The sequence below is a fragment of the Nelusetta ayraudi genome, unplaced genomic scaffold (assembly GCF_046127955.1).
Source record: "Nelusetta ayraudi isolate G7.1 ecotype Tasmania unplaced genomic scaffold, CSIRO-AGI_Nayr_v1 ptg000026l, whole genome shotgun sequence".
Classification (NCBI taxonomy): domain Eukaryota; kingdom Metazoa; phylum Chordata; class Actinopteri; order Tetraodontiformes; family Monacanthidae; genus Nelusetta; species Nelusetta ayraudi.
The window spans coordinates 9,320,001-9,335,000 of NW_027466076.1; the positions used below are offsets into that span (position 1 = coordinate 9,320,001).

Sequence of the window (15,000 nt, forward strand, 5' to 3'; positions counted from 1 at the left end):
AAGTAAATCCCCTGAAAAGCAAATGAAGTCTAAACAGTTCTACATTTTATAATGGCTGCTGTGCTGTCTGTCTGTCATCACACATACTGTGTATGAACATGTGTTGATTTTCACTTACAGATCACGCCCAGAGCCGAAGCATGAACGATATTTCAGACACTCCGAGCACAGACCAGGTAACTCTTTAAACATGTGTGTGCAGATACATGCGTGTCGTTTCGTGCATTCATTTGCTGTGAATGCCCTTGCAGCATCCAACATCATCATTATCAATTGATTTTATGCTAAATTAAATGAACGTAGTCGTGGTTCAACTCGTAAAATGGGACACATAAAGTGACATCTTCCAATGTGCAAAGACATTCTCTTGAGCTTTTTGTTTGGAATTAGCTCACTTTCGCAGCCTCTGGGAAATAAAGCAGCAATCAGATTACGGTTAACAGATGGTATAAAAGCACAAACTGCTGTGTGCGCCCACGTCTTCTATATTGCTGAGTTTGTTTTGTGAAGTTTTTGACTATGAACAACTTTGCAATCCCTCACAGTCACTAAATGAGCATAGAGAGAAAAACGCTTCTTTCCTTTCATTTTGCTACCCTTTGCCCTGAAGTATGGCAATGAAAAATATTACTGCTGCATCCCCTCGCATTTGCTTAATTTAAAAACTGGCAATTCTGAGTGTGTTACATGAGTGTGTTTACTGTTTGCTGAATAGCTCGATAAGAACTTCAAAGGAAGTGAGAACAGGAACTCATTTGTGCCTGTTTGTGTGCGAGTAGGCTGGAAAAGCACTCCCAACTCTGTTTGATCTGACCAATACCCAAACTCCTACAGCTAAGTCCATTTCACCATAAGGTGCGGCGCTTCCCTGAGGAGTCAGTCACGGTAGATAGCGCTGAAATCATCTGTCAGTTAGTTTGCATGGCCTAGCTCACCTGTTTACTCTATTCCCATTCCAAGAAGTTGGGAGCGAGAAAAAGAGAACCAGTTGGTGAATTGACTCTGAAAGCAGCATTAGCAGATTATGAGGCGATTTTGATTTAAGCACCCACCAGTGCACTGCCACGTGCTTTCTTGGGCAGTTGGTGAAGAAAGGTCTGTGCCGAAAACAGCAAAACAGTTGCATCACACTGTTATGTGACCGCAATAACATGCGCAAATCCACATTTTGAATTAGACATACAATCTAAGCCTAAACTATAAAAATGTAAATTTGACATAAAATAAATAATCTTAGAAGGTGAAGAGTTGATTGTGCTTTTATTATGATGTATGTGCAGGCCTTTTTTTTTTTTGCAGAATAAATTTGTGAGATGTTGTACAATTAATAGATTTGGCTTAGACTTTGACATTCAGGAAGATACAGGATGTGGGTGTAATTTCTGTATGGTTGTGAAAACAGGCCTATATTATGCTCCGATTGTTTAAAAGGGGCCATGACGGAGGGATATTTTTAACCTACCATGTTGTAGTTTGGATGCTACAGCTCTTGCTGAAAACTGCAGTATGTCATAGCTGTACACCGGATGATGGTCCAAGAGCTGAGGATGTCAACAAAAAAGTCCATTTGCCAAACCACTCCACTCTCGAAGAATGTCCCCCTGATAGCTTTCAGCTTTGCGGTCTAAAATCCGATACATTGCTTTTTGACAGCTCACATGATGTGATTAGCTACGAGCCCGCATTGAATGCCAGCTGATCATGGCAACCATAAGTAGTGGTGAAATGTCATGCGCAGTGCGTCACGCCCTTAACATCTTACCTGACCTGTGACCTGCTTCCAGCCGATGATTCCAGCCAGTCTGTGATTTCACTCCCAGCAGCCAAAACACACTGGCGGTTCTAGAGCTTCAGCAGCCGCAGCACTATAAGCAAAAAGAAAACATGGTCTGAAATCCAAAAACTAGATACAATAAAAAACGATAGTTGTACTTAAAAATAAACAATGTTAAAATAAACGAGTCAGTGCTCCAACAAAAAGAGCACAGTTCATCTAATATTTAGAAGTACATTAATAGAGACCCACTGTTGTAAACCCATTCATTACAAATATCTTAGGCTGCATGAACCCCACAATATCCTGTTAAAATGTTAAAGCAAATACAGAAAGTCAAACAATGTTATAAACGGTTACATGGACAGCAAGCTCATAAGACTGCATAGGAGGTTTGAAGCTGGAGGCCCCTCATGCTGCCAAGTCATATACCCGCTACATTCCTGTTCCCCCCGATTGACTTCTAGGTTCTGCAAGGTCCTAGTGCCCGTCTTAGTGTTGTACTTCAGAGCTCTGGAGGTGACCTTAGTGAAGCAATACATAAAAAAAACTAAATCTGTGACCGCAGGTTATAAACTCATGGGAGTCCAAGATAGCTTTTGACCTATCCTAGTGTCCCTCCTCTAGCATCTGGTCTGTCATCTTGTGAAAGCTCAATGTTATACCGGCCGTTTTTGTTGTTGTTGTTTTCATGAGAGTCTCAAAGCAGCAGCACTAATATTCCCTGATCTGTTAAAGATACTCTCTTCAATTACAGCACAGGTATCAACAAACCAATTACCCTTAGAAAGCCCCAGACCCTCAAGTATTTAAATTTTTATTTGCTGCAGACCAAATTCTTCTTTTTTGCTTTTAATCCTATGCTGTTTGTGTTACCGTTTTTTGTTTTTGTACAACTCGTAAAGCACGAAGACCTGCATTTTTTAAAATACTATTGAAGTACAATTTGACCCGCCGTCTGTTCCAATGCGTCTCTCGGTTTTCTCTCCCGGTCAGCTGAAGAATAAGTTCATGAAGAAGATTCCTCGTGATGCTGAAGCTTCAAATGTCCTGATCGGAGAGGTGGATTTTCTGGAAAAACCTTTCGTGTCCTTTGTACGCTTGGCCCAGGCCACGACACTTGGTGGCCTCACTGAGGTTCCGGTGCCAACAAGGCGAGTGTCCATCGAGGCCCCAATAGATTTCTGACTGAATTGATCGACTTCCAAAACTACTAATGACACTTAATCCCTGCCACCCTGATAGGTTCCTCTTCATCTTGCTTGGCCCACACGGCAAAACCAAGTCCTACAATGAGATCGGCAGAGCCATCGCTACATTGATGGTGGATGACGTAAGTGGCAAACCCTGTTCCAACACAGTAGAGCAAACGCGACAGTTTCAGTCCACTTTCTCGATACTTGGTTTTCATTCAGCAATTTTCTGCTAGCTTTTCAGTGATGTTGCCTACAAAGCCAGGGACCGTGAAGATCTGATTGCAGGCGTTGATGAGTTTCTGGATGAGGTGATCGTCCTACCTCCAGGGGAATGGGACCCAAAAATACGCATCGAACCACCAAAGAAGGTTCCCTCAGCGGAAATGAGGCATGTCCTTTTCAGTATTTGTAATCCTATTATAGAAACTGGGCAGATGTCTTTCGACTTTCACGAAACAAATTAAACTTTTCCCTCAATTCCTGCTTTGTCATCTGTGTTGACAAACTCCTTTTCTCAGTTTGTGAGCTGGTCCTTAAGATCTTTATATAATGTTTATGCTGAGTAGCTTGATGAAATTATTTCCCTAAGGAGAAAAAAAAGCATCCGATAATAAAAAAATCCAGAACAATAAGACAGTGGTCAAAGGAGCCTCATATTTGCTCATTTAGCTTCAGCACATGATAATGGGCCTTGCGCCAACATCTTGTTCCGCCTCCTTCGAAACCGCAGGAAGTCAGTGATGAACCTTAATGAGCTGGGTCAGATGAATGGCTCGGCCGGTGGGGCAGCTGGAGGAGAAGATGAAGAACTTCCAGCTCCACATGAGCTTGGAGAAGAGCTGAAATTCACTGGAAGGTACAGACAGGGTCACTATTTTAGCCGTTAGTTAAGAGTCTGTTTGCACTCCGGTAACTGGTGCACCTTAAAATTGGACAGGTTTTGTGGTGGATTGTGGCTGGACATCAAGAGGAAGATCCCATGGTATTGTAGTGATATCTATGACGGCTTCCATATCCAGTCCATCTCTGCTGTGCTCTTCATCTACCTGGGCTGCATCACCAACGCCATCACATTTGGAGGACTATTAGGGGATGCCACTGACAATTACCAGGTTCTCCAAACTGACCAATCCAGAAGCCGCAAAGGCAGCGCTGTGTTTTGCAAAATTTGACTTTTTTTGCGTGCCCTTGAAGGGAGTGATGGAGAGCTTCCTGGGGACAGCGCTAGCGGGGACTGTCTTCTGCCTGTTTGGTGGGCAGCCTCTCATCATCCTCAGTTCAACCGGACCCATTCTCATCTTTGAGAAACTGCTCTACGAGTTCAGCAAGTAAGCAAGGTGCACAGCAGTACCCAGTGTAAATAAGATGACAAAAAGGGCAAATTTCAGTGCTTACTGTCTCTTACAGGAACAACGATGTAGACTACATGGAGCTACGCCTGTGGATCGGCCTCCACTCGTGTCTGCAGTGTTTTGTGCTGGTCTTCTCTGACGCCAGCTACATTATCAAGTACATGACCCGCTTCACTGAGGAGGGTTTCTCTGGACTCATCTCTTTCATCTTCATCTCTGACGCCATCAAGAAAATGGTAAGTGGAGCGTGAAATACTCAAACCACTGCACAAGTTTCAGATTTCAGACTCAACATTTTCATTGCAAAATAAACAGAATATTTAGCATGTCTCTTCGAGCGGTGTACTTAAATCATTCAAAATGGTGATGGTACTGTGCATTGAGTAATAGGCTTACATATTTTTACTATTGAATCTTTTATTTCTTTTCCTTCTTTTTATGCTCGAATAAAGAATTAAATCAATAAATAAAAAATATTCTAAAAAAGGAGAAAAGTTACTAATGGAATGGAAACACATATTGATGTTTGATCTAACTACATCTGCTTTCATTGTTGCAACTGAAAGATAACACTGACAAACATTTGAGACAAAACCACACTCTGTATTTATGGCAGATTAAGCAGATTTTTTGTTTCTTTTTCATAGATTGGAGCGTGGAAGTATTATCCAATCTATCGCGGGTTTAAACCGGATTACATCACCTCCTTCAAATGTGAATGTATTGCGCCAGACCAGGGTGAGCATTTAAAACACTTGGCTATTTTTGGTCTTGAGGTATTTGTTGTTGTTTTTTGTGCAACATTCAAGTTTCAGTTTAAACTTTGGAAAACATTTGGTATTTAATAATAATATATGCACTCTGTCTCTTATTGCTGACATCTGGATGCTTTCTTAACAAAGTAAGTCAAAGTAGTTTTAAAAAGTTACACATTGCGTGCAAGAGCAGAATGCTTTGTAGTCAGAACTTCCTTAAGTGAATATTCATAGAGCCTGCAGGCAGTGAATCTGATATCGGGTGTTATAAAATATTACTTAGAAATTTGACACTGTTCTGCAACCTAGATTCTTTAAAAGATAGAGACAGCTAAAAGACTGTTTTTCAAGATAATCATTTTTTATGTTTTTTTTTTTTTTTACTATTTTTGCCCAATGTCATCTGTTGTAAATATCTGTATCTGTTGTTCTGTCTGTCTTTCAGTATCTGCGCTGGGCTTGAATGTTTCAGCTCCTCTCTCAGATGATAACATGACTCTGTTGGTAAGTGACAAGAAAACCACTTCCATCAGTTCAGTGGTGGTTATATTTGTATAGATATTTCATCTTTGGGGCTGGTGACTTAATAAATAAGAGTATTGATATAAAGTCATAGATATATTGAACAAATTTAGTGAATTAATGCTATCTATTCATTATAATAGTCAATTCATTACAATAGCTATAAAAGTCAGATATTTCTAGTGAGCCAGCAACATGGTGGGTTTTCTTGACATTCACCTGAGATTCAGCTTGAATCATCAAACATCACTTTGGCTCCTGTTGCGTTTTGTATTTGCCTCTGTTATGGCTTGTCCTTTCTCCCTTTTTGTGTCTTCTTCTCTTCTTTCTCCTGTCATTCTCCTCTTCCTCCTCCCTCATCACTGCTGTCACTATGCAGTTTAACTTGACAGACCTGGACTGGAACCAGTTGAGTAAGAAAGAGTGTGCAAAGTATGGCGGCACGCTAGTGGGGTCCTCGTGTAAGTACGTTCCCGACCTGGCTCTCATGTCCTTCATCCTGTTCTTCGGCACCTACTCCATGACTGTTTCCCTCAAGAAGTTCAAGTTCAGCCGCTACTTCCCTACAAAGGTAAGAGAGAATGTTTTCTGCTTCTGCATGCAAATTGTTTTTCAAAGCATGAGATATCTCCATTTATGAGGCGACTGCAGTTGAGACTCAGCTATGCAGCTTTGCTTGACTAATTTTTGTTATGTGGTACAAAGATTTTTATCTGGTCCTGCAGCCATGGAAATTGCCTTATTTCCTCATATTACAAATAGATAAACAGCTAGGAACAGCATGGACTCAATTTCCAATCCAATACCAATTTCAACTGTATTTTATACTAAGACTGATGTACGATCAGTAGTCTTCAGTACTTCCTCCAGAGCTAAAGGGAAACAAGCTTCAGCAAGATATTGGCCTCTAATCTCATCCAACTAATGCAGTCTAATTTGTGAGAAAGTGAAGTAAAAGGCACAAAAACAAGATGAGAGGTCTCATACTTCTGCTCTTTTCCTCAGCTATAAAAAATAAAACTCTCCACATATTTTGCTTTCTGATGTTAAGTTTTAGTTACCAGGAATAAAAAATCTACTGACCTTGTTTAGGATGACAGTAAAAAATACAAATCAGCAGAAACACTTAATGAGCCAAGTAATTATCTGCACAAAACATGCAAGCAAACAAACTGCAGCAGCCTCTTCCCTTCCTTCACCTTACCAAACCCAAGAGTGCTAGACTTTGCTCTGTCCACCCCTCCTCTCCTCTTCCTGAATGTGCTCCAGTTCCGCTCCCTCATCAGCGATTTTTCCATCATCATTTCTATCCTGCTCTTCTGTGGACTGGACCTGCTGCTGGAGCTGGACACCCCCAAACTGCACGTCCCCACTGAGATAAAGGTTCAATTCCTTCCTGGATGCAACAACGCTTTGTCCCTTTCTCCATCTCCATCTGTAACCCCCCCCCCCCAAAAAAAAGAAAATGCACTTTGGTGAATTTTAAAATGTGTTTTTTGTTCAGATCCATCAACGTAATGATTTTTTTTCTTCTCTTCTTGTCTTCATTTCCCCATGTTAACACCTTTTCTCTGTGCTTCTGGACAAATCATCTCCCTTTCCGCACTTCTCTGTCCCTCTTTACGTCTGTTGCTGGGCCTGTAGATGAGGAAGCTAATCAGTGACTTTTCCATCTTCTTGTCAATCCTGTCCTTTGTGGGTCTGGATATGTTGATGGGCTTAGACACACCTAAACTAATTGTTCCGACTGAGTTCAAGGTATTTGATATCTTACTTAAATGCATGGTTCATGGTCTAACGACACAAGGTTTCCTATTGTGCATGATTGTAACCATATGTGCTGGCAGTGGTGGCGGTTTGTTTCAGTGGTGTTCAACTCTGAAAAGTAAAAACTATTAGCTACTGGTTTACAGGAGGATTTTATATGTTAAGAGGGACTGTAACTGTGTGGCAGCACTGCGAACTTCATAATCTTGGTGCCTGTGTTCCATCACTGTCATGTGGTGCCACCGTGTTTTAGTGTCACTGTCATGCAGCTCACCACTTTCCTGTTATTTATGTTGACAACATTTTTTTTTTGTGCCTGTGATCAGCCCACACGTGCCGATCGTGGATGGCTGGTGATGCCGTTTGGTAAGAACCCGTGGTGGTGGTACCTGGCCAGCGCAGTTCCAGCCCTCCTGGTCACCATTCTCATCTTCATGGATCAACAGATTAGTGCCGTCATCGTGAACCGCAAGGAAAACAAGCTGAAGGTCCGTTTATGACCTAACAGGAAACAAAAAGCTCATATTACAAAAAAAATAATAATAAATCTGCGTTGATTTAGTATCTACTTCATCATGATAACATTCCAAGTGCCATACCTTTCCAACATTTGCCATTTTAACATTGCAGAAAAGCTGTGGCTACCACTTGGATCTGTTCTGGGTGGGGGTGCTAATGGCTGTGTGCTCCTTCATGGGCTTGCCCTGGTATGTGGCAGCTACCGTCATCTCCATTGCACACATCGACTCCTTAAAGATGGAGAGCGAGTCCAGCGCTCCCGGGGAACAGCCGCAGTTCCTCGGAGTGAGGTAACGCCATTCTGACTCTGCAGACAATGGAGAACATTGCTAACAATGGCTGGGGCTCAGATGGTAGAGTGTGCAAATCAATAATGGACAGGGGCAGCAGTTTGAGTCCCAGCCCAAATGACCTTGACCAAGACAGTGAACCCTAAATTGCTCCCAGGCAGGACCTGTGTGTTCTGTTTAACTCCTGCCATGTAATAACAGTCATCGTCCTTCACAGGGAGCAGAGGTTTACGGGCATTCTGGTGTTTGTTCTGACCGGACTATCAGTTTTCCTTGCGCCTGTCCTCCAGGTCAGTTGGTAGATGCTTGATATTAAGGGATGTTTTGTTTTTTTTCGCTCTTCTGTATTAATATATTTTAACCATTTGTTTCAGTACATCCCTATGCCAGTTCTGTACGGCGTGTTCCTTTACATGGGAGTGGCCTCACTGAGTGGCATCCAGGTAAGATGAAAACTATGGATGATATCAAGCTACCTGAACTATACATTCATCCACTTATCGTGGTCGTGGGGCTGCATCCCAGTAGCCTTTAGGTGTAGGCAGTGTTATAGCCTGGACAAGTTGCCAGATTATTACAGGAAACTAAAAGAAAAAAAAAATAAGTTGCCCAATTTTAGAGTTCAATTTTGGTACCGTTTATATTGTTTGATGGTGTACTGATAATTTGATGAATAGTTAATAAGTCATGTCCCCCCCCCCCCCCCCCCAATACATTTCTAAACTAACATCAACCACATATGGTTTGTGTGTGTAGGATGTAGGATATTCTATTTATAGACAGCGACTGAGCACATATTCTCTGTTCTTATGTTCAAGTTCTGGGAGAGGATCAAGTTGTACCTGATGCCGCCCAAACATCAGCCAGACTTCTCTTTCCTGCGACACGTCCCCCTGAGACGCGTCCATCTGTTCACCCTGGTCCAGATAATCTGTCTTGCTGTCCTCTGGATCCTCAAGTCGACATTCCTCGCTATCATCTTCCCAGTAATGGTAAGAGTGTAAATCCATATTCTTGTATCTTTGCCTCCTTCATTTTCTGGCTTTCGAAGTATAAGATTTATCAAAATTGCGAGGAATATACAGAATTTGGTAAAATCATTAAATGCTCACTAGCATGAATTAAAAGATGGTCTTTTTCTCTGATCAAAGATTCTGGGTCTGATGGGTGTGAGGAAGCTGCTTGATCTGATGTTCTCACAACATGACCTGGCCTGGCTGGATGACATCCTGCCTGACAAAGATAAAAAGAAGGAGGACGATAAGAAAAAGAAAAAGGAGAAAAAGGCGGCAGAGCCAGAAAGTGACGAGGAGGTGAGACAAATCGACTCAAGCATGGATAAATGCTGAACTTAGAAGTTCTATTAAAAAGAACAACAAAAAACATGTTTGCTTTCTTTCTGATCTCTTGCAGTTTCACATATATTACATTTTAAGTGTTCCCAACACATCAATAGATGTGGTTTCTGGCTTTGAGCGGTCCTTGCACAAGATGCTGTTTGGGGCCCTTATTATGCCAAACAATGACTGAAAGATTCCCAAATCTCACATGTGCCATGCAATTGGCACTATTACACTATTACACTTCACCAGCAAAACACACTACAGTCACAAGTACTGCTCATATAAAATTAAACATTCAAAGCTGGGCCACTCTAGTAGCACAGCTGATGAAAAAAAAAAAAAAAAAAAGTAATACAAGGAAAACACAATTTATATGTCAAAAAAATAAAACCAGTATAAAACCCGTTTTTTTTTTTTTTTAAATCATAATTTGCTTAAACAACCCCCCCCCCCACCACCACCACCCCAATGCACCCCCCCCCCCTTTATCTATTAAATTGGGTTTATCAACATACGAGTCCGAGCCAGCTATTTATCCGAGGCTAGCTCAGCTAGCTAGCAGACGAATAACAAAAACTTGCTCAAAACTCGGCGTCACATCTCTCCTCCAACGTCACAAACCAATGCCTTATCTTTTACCTTCGACTCTCTTTCTTCCGCCGTTTTCTTCTTGTTTTCTCGTTTTTTTCTGCCCCATTAGGAGAAATGATACTCAAAACGCCTTTAGCCGACGCGAGTGATCGGTACCTGTCAATAATTCCCATCGCACCTGAAAGCAGACGTCACTAATTGCGCGACAGTGGAATCCAACGACTGTCTTAGTTATGTCACAAAAACACAACCCACAGTTTATCGTTGCGGTTATTTTTGTTATAATATCCAGAATGTACACAAAATGGATATATTATAGGAGTTTATAAAAGCTAATAATTAAAATAAATAAATAAATAAATAAATAAATAAATAAATAGATAAAGTTGGCAATCCAGCTCCGGGCCCCCCTAAGCATTTGCATAGTCCGCATATAACAAAAACAGCTTTGCATCAAACAAATTGGGCAAAGATTACACAGACAAATTGAAAGGGTTTTCGTTCTGTATGTTTTTTTTTTTTTTTTTTCATTAGTAGTTGCACTTCTATCTGGCAGCGTAACACAGTTTCTTAATTATTTATCTATTTATTTAAATCCTTGAGTAAGAAAGTTTGCAATGTAATTGCCAGGCTGTGTGAGTTCATGGAACCACAGTAAGGATAAGAATGTACACACATTAAAAAAAAAAAATAAAAAAAAAAGGTGGCTGCATAGGATTCTTTACAGCGCTATAGTGCTCCCTGCTCTTGTGGCATTTTTCAATGTTTGTCACTCCATCTGTTGGGGCTGTGTCATGCCTGTGACTGTTTTCGCTTACTAATACTGTATGTTTCTCCTCTCTGTCCCACAGTGTTGCTGAAAAGGCACTGTACATCACTTACTACTGTCTTTTTTGTTTGTCTTCACCCCTCTTGGCCCATACCCACCTTTTCCATTATATTCTAACACTTAAGAAACACCATATGTGCTCAGTGTGCCAGTACTTTAGTCTGTCTAAAGGATAAGGCTTGCTGGAGAGATAACATCGATAATATTCCAGTGCAAACGAAAAAATTGAATCCGTGCATCATGATAATGTTCCTCAGGTGTTACAAAGAGCAACAAAAACATGATAACTTAATAGAAAAAAAAAAACCCAAATCAGTTTTTCTCTCAATCTGACATGGATACAGTATTAAAGGAGGCAGAGCTAAGTGCCAAATGGCTCGATGCTTACAGCTGACTTGAAATGTAACCTTTTAAAATTAAAGAAATCTCGGACAAAAAGTATATTTTTCAGCAGTGTCGTAAGGTGTGCATCATGTACATATACTGTAGCATTTAGAAACACAATCTATGAACTTCTTTATTTGTTTTGTTAAAGCAGGCTTTTATCAGAATCACATTTTCTATATTACCTACACAAATTGTCTAGAGTTGCATGTGTGCAAGAATTTACTGACAACTAGACTCATTATTTTAAGACAAAAAAAGAGGTTGTATGAATTCTAAAGTTTATAATATGTGTGGAGTTGTAGTTTCTTCTTGACTGTAATGGATGTACCTTAATTTTGAAAGTGTCAAATCAAGAATATGAAAATTAATTTTCAATTTCATGTTGTTGTTTTTTAATCCTGGAATCTCATTGTACAGCTTTAGGATTAGCTTCCTGTTAAAACTGCTGCTCTGTCATAAATTTCATGATTTTGAATGGCAACAAAATAAGGCAGGCTCTTTTGCACAGCACTGGCTGTGGTGCTCTAACAGACCTGGGAGAGGTATTAGCGCCCTCAAATCCAAATCATTGAAGTCCCAATCTCATCAACTCGAAACGGAAACAAGAAATCATTCCAGATTTTTTACACAAACATAAAAATGCCATTCACAAAAATGTTCAGTCAGATATTTTTTCACAAGCCTCTAGTCTTATCCTTTAAGATTCCGCTTTGCCCTGCATGATGAACCACTTCCTGTTTTACCCTCAGCCCAACTGTGCTGCCCTCTCATCAGTGATGATTCCTATGCAGGCCATAGAGGCCCAACCTGAGCCTCTCCCCACCCACATTAACCCCCTCACCCAAAACCTCTGAGTGTGAGTACAAAACCCCTCTCCTCCTCCTCATCTCCTCTTATCGTGTGTCTCATTTGTTCATTGTTGAAACCTTCGATGCCATTCACTGTTTATGACTGATGGAGTGTCGATAAGATTTTGGCCAAATGTTGCTTGTGACTACTGACTTTACATGAGCTACTTTTACACATGCACAAAATGTTACTGTGAAGAAATATGTAAGTAACTAAACAGCTCAATAAACTAATGTTTCAAGTTAACATCATGTGTGTTGATCCATCACATGTTGTTTTCCTCAGGATAATCCTAAAATTTGCCAATTAGAAAAAATTATGACTCTTATCAGGGTGTTAATTCGGGACTGAGCCTCATCGAAGGCCTGCTCTCATTAATTATCGATGTCACTAGTCACATTTAGCCATTACTGTAAGTGCAGGTAATATGTATGACACACAGTAATTAGGGATTCATTCATTCATTTTCAAACAAACGTTTAACAGTTTGATACAAGAATATTATCTCATTATTACATTTAGGACTGTTTCGTATTATTTAAGCTAAATATGATTTAAATATACCACCACCGTAATATATTATTGTTTTTTAATTTACCAACACACAAGCATCAATGTGTCTGATAGGTGAGTCTTTTTACCTGCAAACTGGTCTTTTTCATCAGTACCATCTTTGTGTGTGTGTGTCTCTCTGTTTGTCTTTTACTCTACATGTTTACTTGCTTGTCGATGCCTTCTATGTTCTCTGTTGTGTGTGCCTGCGTGTGTGTTTCTATGCTCTCTTGCAGGAGGTGAACCCATACTCGATGCTCTCATCCGATCCCAACGAGTTAGACCGCAGGTACTGTGTGCTGAAACTGCAGGTGCCCTACAGTGATCTGGTGCACTCACCCTACATAGACAGTGGCCGGGACAGTAGCACTGTCACCTTCTGACCATTATGCAGAATCTTGACACACCGTGCTCCTATTTAGCTGCAGCACCGCCTTTTCACGTTTGAATGTTATTGACGTTTAGAAATCTAGATAGGGGATGGCACAATGGTGCACTTGCAGTGCATGCGTCTGTCGTTTCAATATTTGGTCATTGCGTTTTGTTTAACACAGACTTTTTCTTTTTAAATAAATGAATAAAAACTGAAATACAGTACACGCTCTAGATTAGAAGTCTTGAAAAATTACATTTTGCCTCTTTTCTTTATGCCAAACCATTTATCGATTAACATACGCTGAGAGACATGAACAGAACCCTATGCAAGATTCAAGACTTGAAATTGTAGCCTATGTTTGTGAATTGTTTTTAAACTGAATATTTTTACATTTATTGCACAAATGCTATTTCTGTGCTGTGCCCTGAGAGTGTGTCAGACGTTTCAATTTCATGTTTGTTGTAAATTATATCTCCTTGAAATCTTTAGAGATCTAATTTAACACAGATAAGACATTAAATTGTATTTTCTTTTACTGAAGGAGGGTTAGATGCAGAGACGCAAGACAATGTAATTGTTACTCTTTTTAACACAATAGTGGTCCTTTTATTGTTTAATGACATATTTTACAGAAAAGCATGCAGTGAAATGCTTGTTTCAATCCGCTGGACGTAAATCTTGACCAGTTTTTGTTCTGTTTGTAACTATTTTGGTTGTTATATAGCAAATTAAATAAAGAAAATGTAAAAAGATCATTAGCACCAACTGGCATGCTGTACTGCCTTTTCATTGGTAGGCTGTACCCTCAATATAGGGCAATATGCATATGTACTTGTTTTGTATTTACTTTTTATGTATTTATTATGTTTGTTTGTTTTTTTAGGTTACACACCTTTAGTTTAACAGGTACAAAAATATAAATCTTAATTTTAAAAATCTGATACTGTTGATCAATTTAATGTTGTACTGCATAATTGTCCCTTTATAAGGAAATTCTGCATCCTTTTTCACTGCATGAACTTTAGAAATGATAGAAACCGTAGTGGATAACTATTAGGCTATCAGCTGGGCTATCCCCACGTCAACTCATTAAATAATACTATTTTGCGGCTCCATGAAGAGGAAGCCTGCAGGATAAGATTATCTAACAATGAACAAAGTCAGCCTCTGAAAATTAAGAATTTAGGTCTTCCAAAATAATGATCTACTTCATTCTGGGCAGGTAACCTGCATGAAAGAAGGAATATGATGTACAGTGATAGACAGAATAATCAATGCACGTCAAGGATGAGTAACGTTAAGCCACTGTTCTTCAGCATCACTCTGCACCTGAAGATCTCCTGCCCCCCATCCCCTGCACACTCCCAGACGAGCCTGCCCACCAAGGACCCCCACTTGCTCCTGCCTCCACGTCAGCCAGCCCCCCAAATCAACATCCAGCTGGAGTCAGACAGCGAGGACTCTTGCTCTTACGCCACCCCATTCTACCTTTCACCGTCACGTGGCCAGGGCACAGTTGGGATGTCCAGGGACTTTCACCACAATAGACATCCTCACTTCACCAGCGATGCATGCGCTGAGACCATACTATAGCTGCTCAGCAATCTGAAAACAATGAAAATTCTAACTTTTGTCAGTGGTAATCATGGTTCTTAGGTTAAAGTTTCAACATACAATTTAACTGGATGTGGTCGGCGCATTGTGGCGGTTACCCAAAAGATGTACCAACGGACCTCAATTACAGTGTGAAAAAGAAACATTTGTGCATACACAACCTATATTAGCTTCTATTTGACAAATTCAGTGCTCATTTTTAGCCAAAATGCTAAAATTAAAGACTTACTAAAATTTGTTTTTGTTTTATGACTTCACAGATTATACCTCATAATAACCAAGAT

The 15,000-nt window shown here is 40.3% G+C and overlaps 1 protein-coding gene across 1 annotated transcript in view; it reads left to right on the forward strand.

The window, feature by feature from the left end:
• The window catches only part of slc4a5b (solute carrier family 4 member 5b), a 22,793-nt gene extending 7,911 nt beyond the window's left edge, over window positions 1-14,882 (forward strand). The window contains exons 7-26 of the mRNA XM_076029735.1: window positions 121-176; window positions 2,771-2,928; window positions 3,020-3,107; window positions 3,204-3,362; window positions 3,705-3,826; window positions 3,908-4,082; window positions 4,165-4,298; window positions 4,378-4,558; window positions 4,970-5,060; window positions 5,523-5,581; window positions 5,979-6,170; window positions 7,244-7,357; window positions 7,693-7,854; window positions 7,997-8,175; window positions 8,393-8,465; window positions 8,550-8,618; window positions 8,994-9,167; window positions 9,327-9,488; window positions 12,963-13,015; window positions 14,419-14,882. Coding sequence (XP_075885850.1) covers window positions 121-176; window positions 2,771-2,928; window positions 3,020-3,107; window positions 3,204-3,362; window positions 3,705-3,826; window positions 3,908-4,082; window positions 4,165-4,298; window positions 4,378-4,558; window positions 4,970-5,060; window positions 5,523-5,581; window positions 5,979-6,170; window positions 7,244-7,357; window positions 7,693-7,854; window positions 7,997-8,175; window positions 8,393-8,465; window positions 8,550-8,618; window positions 8,994-9,167; window positions 9,327-9,488; window positions 12,963-13,015; window positions 14,419-14,695 — 2,678 coding nt within the window. The 3' untranslated portion in view covers window positions 14,696-14,882. The remainder of the gene's footprint in view (window positions 1-120; window positions 177-2,770; window positions 2,929-3,019; window positions 3,108-3,203; window positions 3,363-3,704; window positions 3,827-3,907; window positions 4,083-4,164; window positions 4,299-4,377; window positions 4,559-4,969; window positions 5,061-5,522; window positions 5,582-5,978; window positions 6,171-7,243; window positions 7,358-7,692; window positions 7,855-7,996; window positions 8,176-8,392; window positions 8,466-8,549; window positions 8,619-8,993; window positions 9,168-9,326; window positions 9,489-12,962; window positions 13,016-14,418) is intronic.
• The last annotated feature ends 118 nt before the right edge of the window (window positions 14,883-15,000 follow it).